The sequence below is a fragment of the Ceratotherium simum genome, chromosome 25 (assembly GCF_057802395.1).
Source record: "Ceratotherium simum simum isolate JZ-2026a chromosome 25, ASM5780239v1, whole genome shotgun sequence".
Taxonomy (NCBI): Eukaryota; Metazoa; Chordata; class Mammalia; order Perissodactyla; family Rhinocerotidae; genus Ceratotherium; species Ceratotherium simum.
The window spans coordinates 9,432,215-9,452,157 of NC_141924.1; the positions used below are offsets into that span (position 1 = coordinate 9,432,215).

The 19,943-nt window shown below is 36.9% G+C and overlaps 1 protein-coding gene across 5 annotated transcripts in view; it reads right to left on the reverse strand.

Moving 5' to 3' along the window:
- EP300 (EP300 lysine acetyltransferase) overlaps positions 1–19,943 on the reverse strand; it is a 78,697-nt gene that overhangs the window by 24,606 nt on the left and 34,148 nt on the right. For all 5 annotated transcript variants that reach the window (XM_087448868.1, XM_087448869.1, XM_087448867.1 and 2 more), the window contains 9 exons: positions 19,576–19,821; positions 13,107–13,200; positions 12,395–12,532; positions 10,336–10,453; positions 9,464–9,638; positions 3,544–3,621; positions 2,959–3,068; positions 1,154–1,291; positions 311–748 (listed from right to left, as the gene is read on the reverse strand). In XM_087448868.1, the coding sequence (XP_087304994.1) occupies positions 311–748; positions 1,154–1,291; positions 2,959–3,068; positions 3,544–3,621; positions 9,464–9,638; positions 10,336–10,453; positions 12,395–12,532; positions 13,107–13,200; positions 19,576–19,821 (1,535 nt within the window). The remainder of the gene's footprint in view (positions 1–310; positions 749–1,153; positions 1,292–2,958; positions 3,069–3,543; positions 3,622–9,463; positions 9,639–10,335; positions 10,454–12,394; positions 12,533–13,106; positions 13,201–19,575; positions 19,822–19,943) is intronic.

The window sequence follows — 19,943 nt, forward strand, 5'->3', positions numbered from 1 at the left end:
AAAATTCATGTGGTGTACTAAATGTACTATGGACTCTCTCCCATTGTCACATCCCCTTACATGCCTTTAAGCCTCAGAATACAACATAGAACATTTAGGTCGACGTCAGACTAAACAAAATCTTTGAGCTCCTTCTATGCTAGGCACTACAACAGGAAGAAAAAACAGAAAGGAAAAGAAAGTCCCTAACTACAAAGAGATTCTAGTCTAACTGAGGAAACAACAATAAGAGATAAAACTATAGAGAACAGAAATTGCACAGAAGTAATGTAACACTACCATTACTGCCTAAACACAAGTCTCTGCTTACTGGAGTTGCAGGCTGCGGAGGCAGCAGAGGCGCCGTTGGGGTGGGAACAGAGGCTGCTGTACTCTGCTGCGAGAGAGGCTGCTGCTGCGGCTGGTCAGCCGAAGGAGCAGCAGGAAGTGAAGGCTGCACTTGGGGAGGAAGTTGCGTTGGTGGTGGTGTAGGCGTCTGCCTTGGAGGTGGATGTAGAGCCTGGGACTGAGGCCCAGGTGGCATGGCTGGAGGTGTAGGAACAGGGGCTGGAATTGCTGTTGCTGGTGGCTGCTGAGCCCCTATGCTTGGGGGAGTATGGTGAGGGGTGGGGGTACGACTAGGTACGGGAGAGGGTGAATTCTGATGCAGAGCTGGTTGAGGGAGAGGGGGACAGTGAATGTGGCTCCCTTGAGACCCTGGAGGCATTATAGGAGAGTTCACAGGGCAGGAAGAACTGGACATTTGTGCCTGTTAAAATGAAAAAACAAGATGGCAATTCAGAACAGAATTAAAGAAATATTTACATAGGCAGGATACATGCACTTAAAGACACAAACTGATTAAATAGAAACTGGCAATGAATGTCTCCATTTCAAAATGTGTCAAAAATCCTGTTATTGGGGGGATATCTTTGAATAATCCAATCAATACAGTACTTAAATAGACTTCAAAACATTTAGCAGAATGGCCTCAGCTACGTCACAGAGTAATCTCTTCATGTTCAGAATAACCCATGTCCACAACTGTTCTTATTAAGAACATAAAAATCATCTATTTTCACTATTTGCTGCTACCCTTCCCTGTAAAAACCTACATCAAGAAAAGTTTCAAGAATCATGAAAACAAGTAAAAAAATCCATTTGTGAGACATACTTGAGACACTGGTGCTTGACCGCCAGACGGAGCCAAAGGCATATTTGTTACATTCATTCCCTGTGTTGAGAACTGAGTCTGGGGAAGGAACTGGCTCTGGCTGGAAGGCTGCTGCATGCGAGGTCCATAGCCCATAGGCTGCACAAAAAGAACACAGAACACCAAATTGCTGCATTACAGTTATTCTACTACAGCTGGAATCACCAACTGCTCTGGCCCTGCTGTGGGGAGGGCAGGGTAGGAAAGGAAGAAAGTGGTACAACAGCTGACTCTCATGCCAAGATAATGGAGAACAGTGTCACAGCTCACCTAAGCCTCCTCTAAGAAATCACAAGAGGATACAGACAAACATATTCTCTTGATACACAAATGCACATAGAACCCTGATGAGGTACAGAGGTTATTGTTTCTTTGTATACTGTTTGTTAAGAGAGGAGAGTGAATCACAATTTCACGAGGTCTTTGCTCATGTCAGGGGTATTGTAACAGCACAGATTTTAAGACCCCATAATAGGTACAAACAAGTAAAATCTTACAAGTTGTGGCTGAACCTGGTAGCACTCACGCTCCACAAATACTCTAGGACTGTTACATTTCACTTCTAAAATTGCCCCACACAAATCTAGGCCTTCAATAAAGGAAGGAATTACGGAGTACCAAAGGCTAGAAACTTCCTAACCCAAGAAATGTATTTGTCTTATAGATAAAAATGAAGACTAAGACTCCTCATTAAATAAGGCAGATTGGTGCCTAGACACTAGGCGAGACAACTTCAACAAGGCTCAAGGATTCGAGGCACTAGCTAACTTTGAAAGACAGGGTGAGGGTCGGGGCCAACATGGAAAGGTGGATGACAGATTTAGAGTTTGCATAAGGAGCAGTGAGATGACGAGTCCTTCTTCTCATCTGTAGAACCAGGCAACTACCCTTCCACCAGCCCTGCAAAAGACAGACAGTTTCCTGCCTGGGTAGGTTTTATGTCTAGGGAAGACAGGCATTATGGAAGAGAGGGGACTATGTCAATGTGTACAGGCTACTAAACACTGACAGTCTAGGGAAAGGTGACTGGCTGTTCTTCTAAGTTTCTAAGTATTCTATGGACTATCACTATGACTATGTCTATGACTGACTATGAACAGTACCTGCAAGCATCTTTCTTTCAGTGTTTATTTTATACAGATTATAATCAAGAGAGTTCTTAATTATATTGGATCCTATAATAACACGCTTTAGAAACCTTTTTTTCCCATTTAAAGCTATTAACAACTTTCATGCCATCATATAAATTCTGGAATTATTGCTTACAGAGCATTCCAATTTACATATGTAACATAATTTAAACATAACTAATCCCCTAATGTACATTCAGGATATGGCCTTTTTTCAAAATAGGGTACATAATATAACATTCTTAACTTGAATTTTCTTCAAATCAAATCCTTTTAGTATCTTTGATTATTTCTGTAGTACAAATTTCTAAAAACAATTTATAGGTAAAAGAGATAAGTGAAAATTAATAATTTAGTATTCACTGCCTAATTATGGTATATGGTTTAGTTTTCTTCACTCCACTTTTAAAAAATAATTATTTACTCTCACCTCTGAAACACATATAATCATTTAATTATGTCTATATTAAGGGCCAAATACAACAGAATTACAGAAAGAATCAAAGTGAAGGATTAATCACTTATAGTTAGCTGTTAAAGCAAGTGTGAGAATTTTTGTTTACAAAGGAGAAACAAAAACGATTTTTAAAATGTCAGATAACGGCCAAAAAGATTACCCAAAGAGGTTAAACTTACTGGGTTCAGAGTTCCAGGCTGACCTAACTGTCCATGGTGCTGAAGAGGAGACGTTTGCCGGGGTCCAATAGGGGGCTGGGGCATACTCAACTGGCCAAATTGATTCAATCCTGTGAATAAGTGTAAAATATTAGATCTAAACACCTTCATGGAATCCGAGAATAAGAGAGTTCTTATTTCTGACTCTACATCATTTTATCAGGACAAATAAAAGAACCTGCTTTCAACTGTGAATGAATCTGTTTCATTGACAGCAGCCACAGAAGGGCATTGTTAATTAACATACGGTCTCTGAATCAAATTTTACAATCTGGAATAAATTCCATCTTGGCCAGTTGTTTTTAAATGGATGCTTGATCATTTAATGTCTTTTGCCCCTTAACCTGTCAGCCAACTGCTCTTCAACATTCCTTCCTCCCCGGGCTCCAACTCCAAAAGGTTTTCTGATTTCCCAAGCAGGTAATTATGGTATTTACTGCTGGCCTGAGGCAGGAATCAAGGTGGCAAGTATAATCTTGTGGTACAGCAGGGACTTTGTTGAAAAAAAGGCCATAGTTAAGTACATGTATGTCTTTCACAACTTACCAGGTTGTGGAGTTATCCGAGGCATCATTTGGTTTGGCACACTGCCACGGATCATCGATGGATCAGGTAGAGGGCCATCTAGAGTGGAACAAAGATGGTTAGAAAAGAATCTTTCAGCCAGCTGCTCTTCCCTTAAAAACAAACAACCCCACAAAATATCTTTAGTAATATCTTGAAGAATTCCATCTGAATCTCAAAAGAATAAAGCTATGAACTAGACAGAAATCTGAAAAAAATGTTAGCTCTGGAATATGAGACAATGCCTCCAAATGGTTTTAGTTTTAGTACATTCCTTTATGGACCAGGGTGCTTTTAGTGTTGACAGAAAAATAATGTAAAATCTTAAATTAAAAAAGAAAAAAGCTACTATAGCATTTAATGTGCTATTGTTTAACTAAGCCTGATTCTTTGGTATGCAGAATATCTCCACAGACAAAAGCCGCAGATTTTGTCCCGTGACCAAATTTGATTGTGTACCCCAATAACATGTGTTTTATGCACACAAGCCCACTGCGAATAGTGACTTTAAACAATACACACATCATACTGCACTAGATTTCATGCACCTCTTAAAAAAATTACAAAGACAGAAATAATTAAAAACGACACTAAAATATGAATACATAAATTGTAAATGTTTTCTTGGATTATCTGCACATCCTCTAGCACAGTGTTTCCCAACCTTTTCACATCATGGTGCAGAGAGAAAATATTTCTGTAGTACTCAGGCAAAGACAGGATGCGTGTAGTGACCCAGCTCTATCCTGGATACCCCGCCACCCAAAGTGCTATGCACTCAGGCCTCTGAGCAGACTGTGCTCTAAAGAGAAGCCCACCACTTCAGACAACTCTCAAATTTTCCTGTCCCTTTTGCTCGTTTACTATAAAGTTTGCCATACTAAATAGCAACAAAAATGATCGCACAACTATGTGGTTCACTGTAATTCAAGTTACTTAGTACATAAGGATTTACTACTAATATTGCTCCTAATAAAACTATAATACAGTCAAATGGAAAACCGGAGAGAACGCTGAACATTTATTTATATAATCTTTTACCAACAACTGTGCAAGACTTACAAAATTACAAGTGTAACCTATGTTTACTATATAAAGATTAGAGAACATAAGCAAAAAGAGATATACTTCTGTTAATAGTTTTAATCTTCCACATACATATTTACATACATTTATACAAAACAAGGTTTTCTCCTAATATATGAGGAAATTTTTTTTCCTGTCAATAATATGGATAGGCATACAAGCTAAATGCCAGCAAGGGCTAGGCAGTTATTATCAATGAGTGAAAGACTGAAACCACAGAGAATAGGGAGGACTGTGGTGAAGTGGAGAAAGCACAACCCTTCTAAATACGCAACCACTACTCTAGCTATAGACAGAGACGTCCTTGCGGGAAGGAGAGCCAAATCTGCTTGATCCTTCCATTTTTAAAGGAAGCCAGAAATCCAGATTGTAATGCAAAATCTTCTGATTTTTACCTATGAGATTAATCAAATGAAAAAATAAAAACATAATCCTACTGCCCACATCTGGCCCAAGCACTTTCACTTACAACTATGATATACCTGATGGTTTTTACTGACTGCATGGTCTAAATGTGTCATAAAATCTACTGTTGGCCCATTAGGCAGCTCTTACTTTTTCATGATCATAAGGAACATCTGATGAACACCTGAAGGAACATTTTGATGATAATTTTTAAGATAGATATTCTGGGATAAAGAATATATACACACACATATAAAACCATTAATCAAAATGTCCATCATCCACACTTACTCTCTTAATGCAAAACATACACATAGATTGGAGAATCAAAAACTTTATAACACACAACATAAGTATCCAGGAATCCTACCACCTCTCACAAGAAATTATTGTTAACAGATTAGTATTTATTTCTTCCCACTTTTTTCCGGGAGTATGCCACATTTCAAAACAGAGTATAAAACACATACTTGTCTGTCGTCAACATTCTCCTGAAGTTTTTATATTTGTAAAAAATTGAGTTGTCAGCTCCCTATTCAACCTCATTAACAATTAGGTTTATCTTTTCCAGATTGCACATACATGTTGTTTATATTCAATTATTATGAACATCTTTCTAGGCCGATACATAGACCTATCACAGCCACCCTGATTATATAATAAATGCATGCTCTTTGCCAAAAAGATAAAACTTCACAGAAATACAAATATGAGAAAATTCAAGTCTTCCATAATCCTTCCTCTTACTCATATAATCATTTTCTCATGCAAATATAAAAATTAGATAAATTCACACTGAACTTAATACATCACATTAAGTGAGTGTGAAAACTGTGCCGTCCACTTTTCCCATTGTTTGTCTTTTTTTCAATTGAGATATAATTGACATATAACATTATATTAGTTCCAGGTGTGCCACATAATGATTTGATATTTGTATATATTGTGAAATGATCACAGTAAGTCTAGTTAACATCCATCACCATAGTTACAAGATTTTTTTTTTTCTTGTGATGAGAACTTTTAAGATCCACTCTCTTAGCAACTTTCAAACACGCAAAACAATATCATTAACTATAGTCACTATGTTGTACTTACCTCCCCAGGACTTACTTATTTTATAACTGGAAGTTTGTACCTTTGACCCCCTTCACCCATGTCTCCCACCCCACACCCGTGCCTCTGGCAACTACCAATCCCTTCTCTGTATCTATGAGCTCGGTGGATTTTTTTTTTAGATTCTACATATAAGTGAGATCATACAGTATTTGTCTTTCTCTGTCTGACTTATTTCACTTAGCATAATGCCCTCAAGGTCCACCCATGTTGTCTTAAATGGCAACATTTCCTTCTTTTTTATGGCTGAATAACGTTCCATTGTATATATACACACACCACATTTTCTTTATTCACTCATCCATCGATGGACATATTTTAGCTGTTGTAAATAATGCTGCAATGACCATGGGGGCATATTTCTATTTGTCTACCTTATTAAACTCATTTCTCCCTTATGGTACACTTCGGGCTTCTTACCTAGTCATATTTTTCATTCCTTTTCTTTAGGCTTTCGTTTTACTTTCTGGATGTATCCTTATCCACCTTTTTTTTTTTTTTGGTGAGGAACTGGCCCTGAGCTAACATCCTTTGCCAATCTTCCTCTTTCTGCTGAGGAAAATTAGCCCTGAGCTAACATCTGGTCCATCTTCCTCTATTTTGTATTTGGGATGCCGCCACAGCATGGCTTGATCAGCAGTGCACAGGTCTGCGCCCGGGATCGAACCTGCGAACCCCAGCCCGTCAAAGCGGAGTGTGAGAACTTAACCACTATGCCACTGGGCTGGCCCATCTTTTACTACTTTTTAACCTTTTAATTACAACTTTGTTTATCCAACATATCTTAATGGCCTAGAGAAGACTCTGAAAACAGAATGCTGGGTGTGATTTCTGGTTCTGCCACTCTCTCTATACCTTTGTTGCTCATCCGTAAGGTGGGGATAACGGCACCTACATATTAGATTGTTGGATCTCTCAAATCTGCTTTCTCTATCTCTCTATGGATTTGACTTTTGTTCTTTTCCACGTTATTTTGCCCGTTTAAATAAAGCTAAGTCTTATCTTCTATGTTTTATTACTAATATGTTTTTTAAACTCCCAGTTCCTTTTCCATCCCCTGCTGTCTTTTTATGTTTTCCTTTCTTCTGTGTAGAAATTTTTTCTTCTGAATACTTTGTTTTCTGTAATAATTCTTCAAGTAAATTTTCTATTATGCAGATTGTGACCTTCCCTTGCAGCTGTAATTTATCTACACAAGCGCTGCAGGTTGGGTATCTCTGTACAGGGAACAGCCCCCTCAAGGTGTGCTGTTCGCTCAAGTACAGGGTAGGTGGAAATCACCTCAGAGCTGTCATTCAGCCACACTGTGACCTTCACCTTTAGTAGAGGACTTCTGATGGTTGGTTAAATCTGTTCGGTCTTGCAACTGCTTGGGTGTAATGGGAATGCTCTGGGGACACCTCAATTAAAATATTCTAATGTACAGCTGCATGGTTACTTTAGCAATACAATTACTGGGGCACTTTTAGGATGTTTCAATAGTATAAATTATGCTACTGTGAATATTTCTGTGCAACTGTACTATTATTGTTTGTAATTAACTTCCTAGAAACAGAATGATTGGATTTAGGGAATGAACAAACATTTAAATTCTCACCAACAGCATATTCTAGAGTCATGTTACTACACATAGTCACTAATGCCCATTTTAACCTTTAGAGACCCCAAAAGGTCTCTATTGATTTTACTTTTTCTTTCATTTCCTTTTCCCATTTTTCTTCCCAGATGTTTCATTGTTTTTTCCCTCAAGTCATTTATTAAGGAAATTATTACCTTCAGTATTGAAAATATTTTCCTTGGTTTGTCCATTAATTATGTTTATATCTTGTGTTATTTTTTTCTTTAAATCCTCCAGGTAGTATCTAGTTTAGAAACCTTTTTCATTTTACATTTTCTTCAATATTCTGTGTAGTACTTTAAATTTTTTGTTTAACATTTAAAACTCTTGATTCTTCTACAATTGCCATGTATAGGATAAGGCAGGGATCTCATTCTACAAAATGCCAGATTTAGTACAAGCTAAAGGTCAACAGGGCTATTCAGTTCCACTAATATTTGTTCCTGCCTGCATCAGTACCATACTGTCTTTACTATAACATAAAACTACAATTCAATATCTGATAGACTTTAGACTTAGCTCAAATTTCTAAACAACTCAAGTAAATTCCACCACATCCAAGCATCTCAAATTTGTCCACTTGTCTCTACACCTTAGATACTGCCGTAGTTCAAACCCATCAGCACTGAAGCTGTCTCCTCAACTCTAGTCTTGACTTCGTTTCCAAACATTTATTCTCCTACCCACTAAAAAAATACTCGTGCTTTCCCCTGCCAATAGGCCTCCGTGTATACTATTCCCTCTACCAGAAACGCTATTGCTCTTCTCAATTCTTTTCACATCATGGCCCAATGAAAAAACGTATCCAGCACACTGCAGTTAACAAATGAGGCTGCTAAAGGCCAGTGGCAACCAAGAGTTCTCCACTTTACTACGTGAAGGCCTCAGGGGGATGAATTTCTCAGCCCACCTACATCAACTAATGGCATAAGAGCTGGTACCTGCTGGCTCAGTGGGCACTACCTATAGGTAGTCAGCTTTCCTTAACTCAAGAAATACAGATTTTTCCCTATCACAGCCTTTCTCACATCATTTAAATAGCCTGTATTGTTCCTCACTATTGCGTACCTACTCCATAGTTTACTGCATGGAACTAGTAATGAGTCAATGAATGAATAAAAGACAATGCATAATAATCTTGGCTATCTGGTTATTAAATCATTATTAGGTCGAGAAGGCTCCTATAATCAGAACACTGAAACTGTCAAGATGAATTTTAAATGATGCTTCTAAAAAATAAATAGTTCTTAGCCTTGGAACATATTGTGTCAAAAAGAAAGTGTGACAATGTAAGTAACACGATACTGTGTGTTTAGAATGTATGAAAGCCGGTGGAGCTTTGAACCTGCTCTGCCTATATCTATTGGCTGGCTACCACATGCGAGTCACTGAAACCTGTGGGCTATCATTTTCTAGGTGTCACTATGAGAGAAGAGTATCTTGGGTTCTAAAAATGACGCCCGATTATCAAGATATATTTAGTACCATGCCCAGAAATCTTAAATATACTGTTCAGCTACTGTTTTTTACTAGAGGATGAATTTCTTTGCAAAGGCAAAAAAGGGTCATTCAAAAACTCTAGAATAATTACACAAGCTAATATAAATTAATGACTTTGGTTAGAAATCATTTTATTACCAACTTCTCTCTAAAATAATTATAAGAAAAAACACTTACTAGAAGTCATTCCTGGTTGTGGCTGCCCCATGTTAGGCCCTGGATTCATAGAAACTGGCACCATGCCTGCAGCATTTGGCAGCATATTCTGTTTTTGTAGTCTAGTCCTTCGTTTTTCTTCTAGTTCTTTCTGGATCTTATAGATCTTCTCAGCTAGCAGATGGTAATATTCCGCCTTTTTGAATTTTGGAAAGAAAACAGAGATGAGGCAAAAAGAGGAACTATCATCAGGTAGCAGAAAAAATGAACTATGAACAGATATCAGCTTCATTTAAAGAAGTAGGCAGAAACTAAAAGGGGGAAGAGTCTAGTCTACCTTCTTAGATCATTCCAAATATAAGCTTATGTTTGGAATGATCACATGAAAAGCACCGTTATTATGAACCTACATAGTAAAAAGCATGACCTCTCAATGTAGGTTTACCAAATATGTGCAGGCAATTTAAGCACATGGAAAGAATATGCTACATTTTGAAGAAGTGTCAATTTAGAGAAGAAAGTTCAACTGATGTAGAGAAACTCAACTACTACTTAAGCTGAAAATACTAAGCAGCTGATTCACCATGTTCCAGTGAAAATAGCACAGAGCTGGTAACAGCTCAACCACTTTTTAAGTTGACAGAAGGACAACCCAGATAAAGTGCCACATGAGTGCACTGTGTTGTTAAAAGGAAAAAAACGTAAGATTCTTGATGACATACACTTTAAGAAAACAGCTTTGTTATCTTGACTGTGCATAGTGAGAATAAGACAGGACAGCTAAAGGGTATCTCCTGAAGTATAGTATTACTCATAGATGTTACAAAGAGGAGTAAACTAAACAACCAGAACAAGCCCATTTCTGACTTTATATAGAAAAAACAGATGCTCACTCGATTATTTGCAGATTCATACATGTCCCCTTCCACTTTCCGGGCATATGCAACTAGGTTTTCCATCCGTCTGTCTTTTAAAGCAGCAGGATCCGGAGTAGGAAATATGGCTTGAACACTAGGAATAGAAATCCTAACACTATTATATCATGTCAGCTTTTCATTCTCATCATAGAAATGTACAGTATTTTATACTTTCTCCTGATTAGTATTTTCTCATTTTTATACAATGAACACAGTAAGTAAAATAAAAAAAATGAGGGATGGGATGTGCTCAAATATAAAATAATAAGGGACCAAAATGAAATTGTCTCTTGGTGGTAAACAAAGGGTTTTCTGGATCAGAATGTAAGAAATGACTCCATAAAAATTCTCTCTGGTCCCTGTCACTCTAATGTAGAGCAAAAACTTACACTGTGCTATTTGCATAGAGGAAGTGAGGAAACCTGACCTTTGTCACAGTATCAAGTAGCAACAGCCTTCAGATCCTTCTACTCTCCTAAATTTATTCAGTGTAGAAAAACAAAACCTAATCACTATAAAATCTTAAAAGATCAAAAACTTGAAGTGAAGGGGGCAGAAATGCATAATGATTCTGCTAAATTCAACGTCTTTTACTTTCTAGCAATCCCCCACAAAATGCTTGGCACTAGCATTCCTAAAGAGTGACAAATCTGATTTCCAGGCGCTAATTTTATCATCTGGACACCTCATGTTCAGTTGTATAGTACCTGAAGGAACCAGATGGGGAAGGAATAAATGGAAGCCTGGAAGAATATCTGAGTTGGTGAAAAATTCACAAGCATATAATAAACATCATTTTTTTTTTTATAATTTTATTTATTTTTCCCCCAAAGCCCCAGTAGATAGCTGTATGTCACAGTTGCACATCCTTCTAGTTGCTGTATGTGGGACGTGGCCCCAGCATGGCCGGAGAAGCGGCGCGTCGGTGTGCTCCCGAGATCCGAACCCGGGCCACCAGCAGCGGAGCACGCGCACTTAACCGCTAAGCCACGGGGCCGGCCCAATAAACATCATTTTTAACATCAAATTTAAACATCAAGTCAGATGATCAATCCCAAATAATCTACTGTCTCTGTCAATTAAATAAAAGTTTCTAAACAATTCGATTATCACAAAATAAGTTTGTTTTGGTTATTCTTTATTAATTCATTTTATTAAAATCGCAGAATTTTCTCCTTGTTGTCAAATTCTATTTCTAGTGTTATTATTTTAGAATTCCTAAATGAAACTCAAGTATAACCGGTAGGCCAACGTAACATAAAAATAAAGAAGATAAAAATAAGCCACATGGTTCTAAAACAATAAAACATAAGGATGGAATGAAGGAGACTCTTCTACTAAGTGGGAGGAGAAATGAAAAAAGATTGCTTTCTCCAAGAAAGAAAATGCTGCATGTTGTTTGAAATGTAAGCTCTGTAATCAGTGAGGTCCAAGCTCTACCCTAATGATATTGGCCACATTACATTTTACCACTCCACATGCCTTCCCTCTCCTCCATCTGACAAGAACTCTTTAAATTAAATAAGACAGTGTTTGTGAGTCAGTGTCTGGGATATATCACCTTCCCAAAAAATAGTGCAGAGGTATTTCACCAACTATTGATAGGTGCACATTTAAAGGACCAGAAGACCACCCTACCAGATCCAACTTGTCAACATAATAAAAGCTTTACCAGAGATAACAGGAAAGTGTTGCCACTGCCATAATCTAATGAGCTGAGACCTAGTTTTTCTTCTAAAATACGTGTTTTGTAAAGTCAGTGACATTAAAATGAATAATTTTTAACTAATACATTGATTACTGTCACTAGGCAGAACAGTTCACACACTGTTAAAGCTGAAAGACTCCTACAAATGATGGTGAAAAGTTGAGAAGCCCAGAATAGAAGCAAGAAAGCCACAGAAGCAGAAGTATCAGCAGCAACAGCCAGACTATAGAAAAATCAATAATATTCCTCTTGTGGTTAAGTGCCTGGCAGATTGGAAGCATGTTGACATGGTAACTTTTTATGAATAAGACATGCCTACAATCTTACAGTTTGTGAACAAGATGATTTCGAAGATCCTGAGTAATATCTTCATGCCATTGTTTCCGAATTCCAGTACTGGATGGTTGAGCTGCTGTTGGCATAGGACCCAGGGAGGCCACACTGGTATTTTCACTCATCATCGGGCTTTAAAAAGGAGTCGTGAAACAGTTTTAGTGAACAAGGGTAGGAGGAAGAAAATTTCATTTAAGTAGAGCTGACAGTGATGGTTGCAATAGGTCCAAGACACTATGAGAAGTCTGTTTACATTAAGAAGTCAGGGGGAAATAGTGTGTATATGTTCGTACTTGTGTGAGGGAATGAGTTAATCCACAACATTTCATTGTGTGAAGGGGAGGATGAAGTCTTGGGTTTAGGAGACTACATCTTGTGTTATAAGACTAAGCTGTCACTTTGACACCAGCTTACCCCAGGGAATTCACTGGGCAATGGACTAATTCTTAACACTGGGATAGAGCAAACTCGGTTTTTAAGCAGCTGCATACTTTCCATGTCCTACTGTATACGGGAAGGTGCAGGTTACCAGTCCCAGATATAATTTCAAATAAGGTTACAGAAAGCCTAAAGTATGGACTCAAATATATTGTTTGTTTTCATTCATCAAGGCTATCTTAAAACCAAAGAAACTAAAAAACTGAAATAATGAATTTTAACAAGTACGTAAAACTTGACAAAGGGTACAAACCAAGACAAGACTTACTTTTGAGAATTTATGGCTGAATGCAACATGGAGTCAGAAAGAAGATTCGACGTTTGAACCCCTACACCGCCATTTACTCCCATAGGACTAGCACCTATGTCAAAACAAAAAACAAGAGAGAATATTTTAAATACCAATAACAAAAAAAACGGGAGGGGGGATAAAAAAGGGAAAAAAAGGAAATTAGGGAAACAAAAACCTATAAAAGTACCAGAAGAAAACATCACAAGAAATTTTTATCCTTTCAAAGTAAGACCAAAACTCTGAAGCCATAAGGACAACATTTAGAAATCTGAGTAATAAATAAAATAACCACCATAAACAAAGTCAAGAGACAAATGACAAATCAGGGAAAACAATACTAGCAGCATATACAATAAATAATTATTAGCAATATAATTAGCAACACATACATAAAGGCTAGTACACGAAAATACCCTTACAAACCAGTACAAAAAAGATGAACAATCCAACAGAAAACAGGCCATTTATATAAAAAGAAATAGAATAGCTTAAAAAAATGCAAATATGCTTGACCACACTTAAGTAAAACAAAGCGATATATTTTTCATGCATGAAATTGTCAGAACTTTTTAAAGTTTGAGAATACCAAGTGTTGAGAAGGGTTTTGGGAAAGAAGCATCTTCAGTGAAAATTCATAGGTATTAAACTGACACACTCTTGAGAGGGCTATTTGGCAACTGCTGACAAAAAAAAATCATGCACATATTCTTTGACTTAGAATTTCCACTTCTGATATTTTGTCTTACAGTTATATACGTATGGACGGACCTAAGTACGATGATGTTAAAAGGAGCAAAAAAACTAGAACCAAAATTGTTTAGGGAACTGAACTATACATGAATATGCTTTCATAAGCACAGACAATTTATGTAAGGAGATACAAGGCAACTAATTAAGTACGATGATCCCTAGAGAGGGGAATGAAAGGCAGTGCTGGATTAAAGTTAAACATTTTTTATTCAATACTCCTTCAAACTGGCTTGAGTAGCTCTATGTGCATACATTATTTCTTCTATTAACAATTTTAATGAATATGCTATTTATTTAAAAACCACCAACAGCAATATTCACACTAAACCACATTTTGATGTGGTTAAAAAAATTTTTCTTAAACATAATTCTATTAATATACCCCTAATGGTATTTTAGTTAAAAACAAGAAAACAAAACTTTCCATTAAAATGCAAATAACTGGCAACATCTGTAAACAACGCGTAATGAAGAAAAATACTATTGCCTTCTTTCATCATGCCCCCTAAATGCTTAGGCAGAACTCTGCTTCTGACAGCATCAGGTCAGCTCTGAAATGTAGCTGCTGGAAGCGGTCTTTTTAAACAGAATTGTGTTGTCCACAATTCTGTATCTGTCACTGTAAACACTCTGTGTAATACTCCTTTTTAGAAAAATTATGTACTCTTAACATAGATTTGTTTTACTGGTGGCAATAGTATGATGAGGTAAAAGAAAAAGTGATTACACTATATATCAATTACTTATCTTACTGCCTTCTCATCACATATGAAGACATAGTAAAATATTCTCTCAAAGTCGCAAGGTCGATTTAATATTCGGCACTGATTGCAAGTAATGGCTCAATCATAACTTGAGGAGGAACACCCTTACAGAGGCTAATATTTAAACCCTAAGAGTGAGCATTCATTTGAGAATACAAAAATGTAGGAAGCCAGACATTATTGGCACCACAGAGAACAAGCCAGAAAGAAAAAAATAAACAAAAAATTAATTCTTGGCAGCTAAAAATCGGCAAGAATATATATTTGTTTTCTAAGCCCTAGGAAGAATCCCATAATAATAAAATCTTCATAGAATAAGTAAAATCAATAGGAACTAGAAGATTAAGAATGTGGTCAAAGGCCGGCTCCGTGGCTTAGCGGTTAAGTGCGCGCGCTCTGATGCTGGCGGCCCGGGTTCGGATCCCGGGCGCGCCCCGAGGCACCACTTCTCCGTCCAACGCGAGGCCGAGTCCCACGTACAGCAACTAGAAGGATGTGAACCTATGGCATACAACTATCTACTGGGGCTTTGGGGGGAAAAAAATGAATAAAAAAAAAAAAAAAAAAAAAAAAAAAAGAATGTGGTCAAATATGGTCAGGGAAGGCTTACAGTAAAAAGCTCTAATTTTGGACTCTGGAGGGAATTCCCTTTTCCCCTCTCTGCTACAGAATCTCTATAAGCTGATATATGTAACAGAGATTCTATAGTTTTGTCTACTTAATCACTTACCTGGCTGTTCTGACTCGAGATGTTTGAAAGTAGAGATGTTTGAAAGTAGAGACCATGTCCTTTAGTACCTTTTTTTCAGCACAAAGCGCGTGTGAATGAATGCTGCTTATCATTTATTCAAATGCCCTTGTCATTCACAAGCAACTAAAATTTATAACTCAAGAGTGTTCCAGCATTACAGCCAGCTCTGCCACAGTGGGAGACACACGTGTAATCCCATGTTCTTAATGTGCATATATTTTTCCCATGGAAGCATTAGCATTTGTTTGCTTAGGTGCTTTAGCCTAACCCAGTACTACACACCTCAAGTAAAAACGGTGTGACATCAACCCATAAACATAAATATTACTACTTCTAAAAATCTGACAGCCTGGGAACATAAACTAGAGATCATATCTACCAAATAAGTGAGATATAAAACCTTTTAGAAGAGGGTACAAAGCAAAACTCAGAAGTTCTTGATATAGTTTCAGAGTTTCCATAAAATAGCTGAAAGATAGCTAACCAATAATTTGAAGGTCAGCAATAAAACTAGAGATTAGGGATACTGAAAAGGATAGTTAAACGCAAATAAAGAGTCCCAAGACATTTTTATGCTAAAATTATTAAAACCTGATCACATACACACCACCACCCATGACATATTATGTGTCCCAAAAATGTTTAACTTGGATCTAATTATATGGAAACAATCATACAAATCCAAATTACAGGACAATAGAGAGGGCTCATCAAAGGTCAATGTATGATGAACAAAGAAACGTGAGAGACTTCTACACTAAAAGAGACAAAAGACACAAAACAAAATGAATGTAAAAGCCTTGACTGACTTTGGAGGACAACTGGAGAAATTAAAATATAGACTGTACATCAGAAGACATTACTGAACAAATGTTAAATCTTGCAGGCGTGATAACAATATTGTAGTTGTGGAGAAGAATGTCATTAGGAAATATATGCTGAAATAGTTAGCAGGCAAATGTCAGGATATCTCAAGTCCACAAAGAAACAAAGCAAATGAGGCAAAAATGTTGAAAATTAGTAAATCTAGATAAAAGTATATATATGGTCTTTACTGAACTACTACAATTTTTAGGTAGTAAAACTGAAAACTCTAAATTAAAATTCAGAAGAAAAAAATGTATTCATAGGGGGGAAAGAAGTCACCAAAATACTACCTTTACCTTAAACCTGCAATGATTATGAAGAAGAACCTAGAATATTTTAAATTGCCGTCAGGGAGGATACACAGATGTTTTTATGGCCCAAATTTCCTGACAAAGTTTTCCCCTAGATTTCTAACCAAATATTCAATGCATCCCTCTTGGCAGGGCCCCCAAGAATATTTTAAGGTTAAAGTTATACCGGTGAGACCTGACGGCATTAACAATGTGGAGTCCAATCTCGGAAAAACATAAAAGATAAACATTTTAGGTTGCTGAGTAAACCGAAATACACTCAAGTAAGTCGCTTCTGTTTACAAACAGGGTAACAATCTTGTGCTGTTGGGGGACACAATGTAGCTCTGTTTTGGCTGTAGCCTACCAGATCAGGTCCAAACTCGAAATATCATACAACAAAGATCACTGGCGGAAGAAAACAGAAGTGAACAGAGCTTGGTTTAGTGTTTCAAAATCATAAAAGACATCAAGAGAGTAAGAAAATATAGTTATCAATACTAATTTAAGTATTTAACAACTGTGTATTTCTTTTACTCTTTGTGATAATATGGCACTAGGCTAAGGCCAAGTTGCAACTCCAGAGCCATATTTCTGATCATTATCAAAATTATTATATTCCCGGTAAAATCCATTATAAAACTCTAATAATGATAAAGGCTTTAAAAAATCACTTTAAGCACCTGAAAAAACCATTTACAGTAAAAACCCTTCATCCAAACATCACCCAAAAGTACAACGTTTTGGTTGAAACTAACAAATTGCTTAAGATTTTGGTGGGAAGCAAAAAAGCAGCCATATATTCATAACATGCAATAAATATTTTCTTAAAACCCCCTTAAAGACTGCTGAGAAAATTACATGACCAGTGATGGTGATTCCATTTTGATATTCATTTCCTTTATTTATTATCTGGGCTTTAGGGAACTCATAAAAAGAAAATGAAAATACAGGGGACACCTTTCAACATAAACATATAGGACTAATTATCTTTAAAAGGGCTTTGTATAAAACGAAAAACACTTTAAGTAGGCCTTTGTCTATCTGGGTTGTGCATGATGAACAGAAACCATGAGGATGTTACAGGTTGAAAAGCAGAGTACATGCTTTCATACCAGTTATCAAGATGGGATCTAACACAACAAAAGAAATAAATGAGGTATTCTAGAAGTTTTGGCTCACAATAATGATTATTACTAAAAAGGTATCACTAACTGAATAACAATAAATAGATGGAATTTGATTAATCTTAAATCTAATCCTAAAATAAAGAAAAAGACACAGAGAGGAAAAAAGAAATCCTAAGAAGATAAGTTTTAAATCATTTTGTAGGTATCCACAAATGTATGGACACAGATGATACAAGAGGAGATGAAAAGAGCTAAACTAGGAATTAAACAGAGAAATCTGAAAAATTAATGGGAAATAACCAATTACAAAAAGGAAAATCCAGGCCAGGGGTAGACAACTGCATTGCGTCAAGATCCTAAAATTCAAGGAAGACGCACTCTTCATAACATGGAAAGGGAGAGGAAAAAAGCAATCTTAAATGAAAAGAAAAAAAAAAAAAAAAAAAAGAGGGCTGGCCCTGTGGCTTAGCGGTTAAGTGCGTGCGCTCCGCTGCTGGCGGCCCGGGTTCGGATCCCAGGCGCACACCGAGGCACCGCTTCTCTGGCCATGCTGAGGCTGCGTCCCACATACAGCAACTAGAAGGATGTGCAGCTATGACATACAACTATCTACTGGGGCTTTGGGGGAAAAAAAAAATTAAAAAAAAAAAAAAAAAAAGATAAAAGAGAAGAGGGGGAAATGAAGTCCTTAGATCTCTTGCCATTTTTCATGTACTTCTAACACACAAGAGCTTGAAAACAAGCCTGAAAGGGCAGGATCACTCTTCATCTTAGTTTCTCTGCGCTCAATAACTATTTAACAAGTTAGCCTTGTTTGTTATAAAATAGTGTACATTTCCTTAAGTTAACAACAACAAAAATCATCAAGATTGCATTTTTACAAGAGTAGTGTGTCCAATTTTGTTTCCTCATTTAGCATCACATGATAATGGGCAGAAACTAAAGCCTACTGCAAATATCAATAAAGGATGAAAATGGATTCCATAGGAAAAAGCATGGTGGATTATTCAGAATCAGTCTGTTTTCTAGTTACAGAAAACTTCACCACCAAGAACAATTTTACAATAAAAGGCAAAGTATTAAAAAGTATTAAAGTCATGGCCTTACCAGTGCTAGATGTCTATTTAAACAAAATGGCTCCACTGCCTGACGGCAAAGCAATAATCACAGGACAAATCTCCTTTCTTTTACCACACAATTAGAGAATAAAAATACTCCAAATTAGGGTATTAGAACACTGCTCACTCTTCCCCTTTTCTCTCAGTCACATCATAGGAAGAGGTTAGGCAAAGAAGTGCATTTAATAAACGATTTCAAAAGGCACGCTACTCCTGCTGCCAGATACATGGAAATCTGTATTAACAATAACCACACCCATTTCTACACATTTCAAATCAAAACAATACTTCAAACCAAAACAATTTCTTTGTGCAGTTTAAAACAGCAAAAAAATTGGAAACCTAATTGTTCATCTGTAAGAGATTGTTCTATACAACAAAATACTATACAACCATTAAAAAGGATACATTAGGCATGGAAAGTGAAAGATATCCACATTCTGTTAAAGAAACTGTTATAGAACAGCACATGGGATCCCATTTCTAGAAATATAAACTCATATAGGCTTTAAAACAAAAAGATTAAGAAGGATATAAACCAGTAGCAGTTGCCTCTGGTACATGGATTACACGTGGACTTTTACATTGCAATCTTTAAAAAATTACTTCAAAAAATTAATCATGTAACAAAAAAATTGGCAGGGGGGAGAAACAAACACAGAGACAGATACACATACCTAGAGACTAAAATAAACTAAGGAGTTAATCCTGCATGTTACATGCATTTACACACATAACCGGTATCACATCTGTCACTAGGAGGATACAAACTTACTGATGTTGCTCATGGGCCGCATGCCTTGGGGAGACTGCCCAGACTGCTGATTTTGCTGGTTCTTTGCTTGCACCTGGGGCTGTGTTGGCATCTGATTTACTTGATAGGGTAGTCCAAGAGCTGCATAGGCTCTTTCTATAGAGCTGGGATCAATCTGACTAACAGTGCTTAAGCTAGGGGTAGACTGTTGACCCACACCTAGAGAGCTAGTATTTCCAAGTCCAACTGGTGCTCCCGTCAGGATTGCTAGAGAAGACAAAAGAAATGGTGTTACAACATTCAAGATGGTGAGGAAAAAAGACTAACATGTTTCACTGAATTTAAAAAACAAAATTATTATTACGTGATTGTAAAACATCTCAGTACAT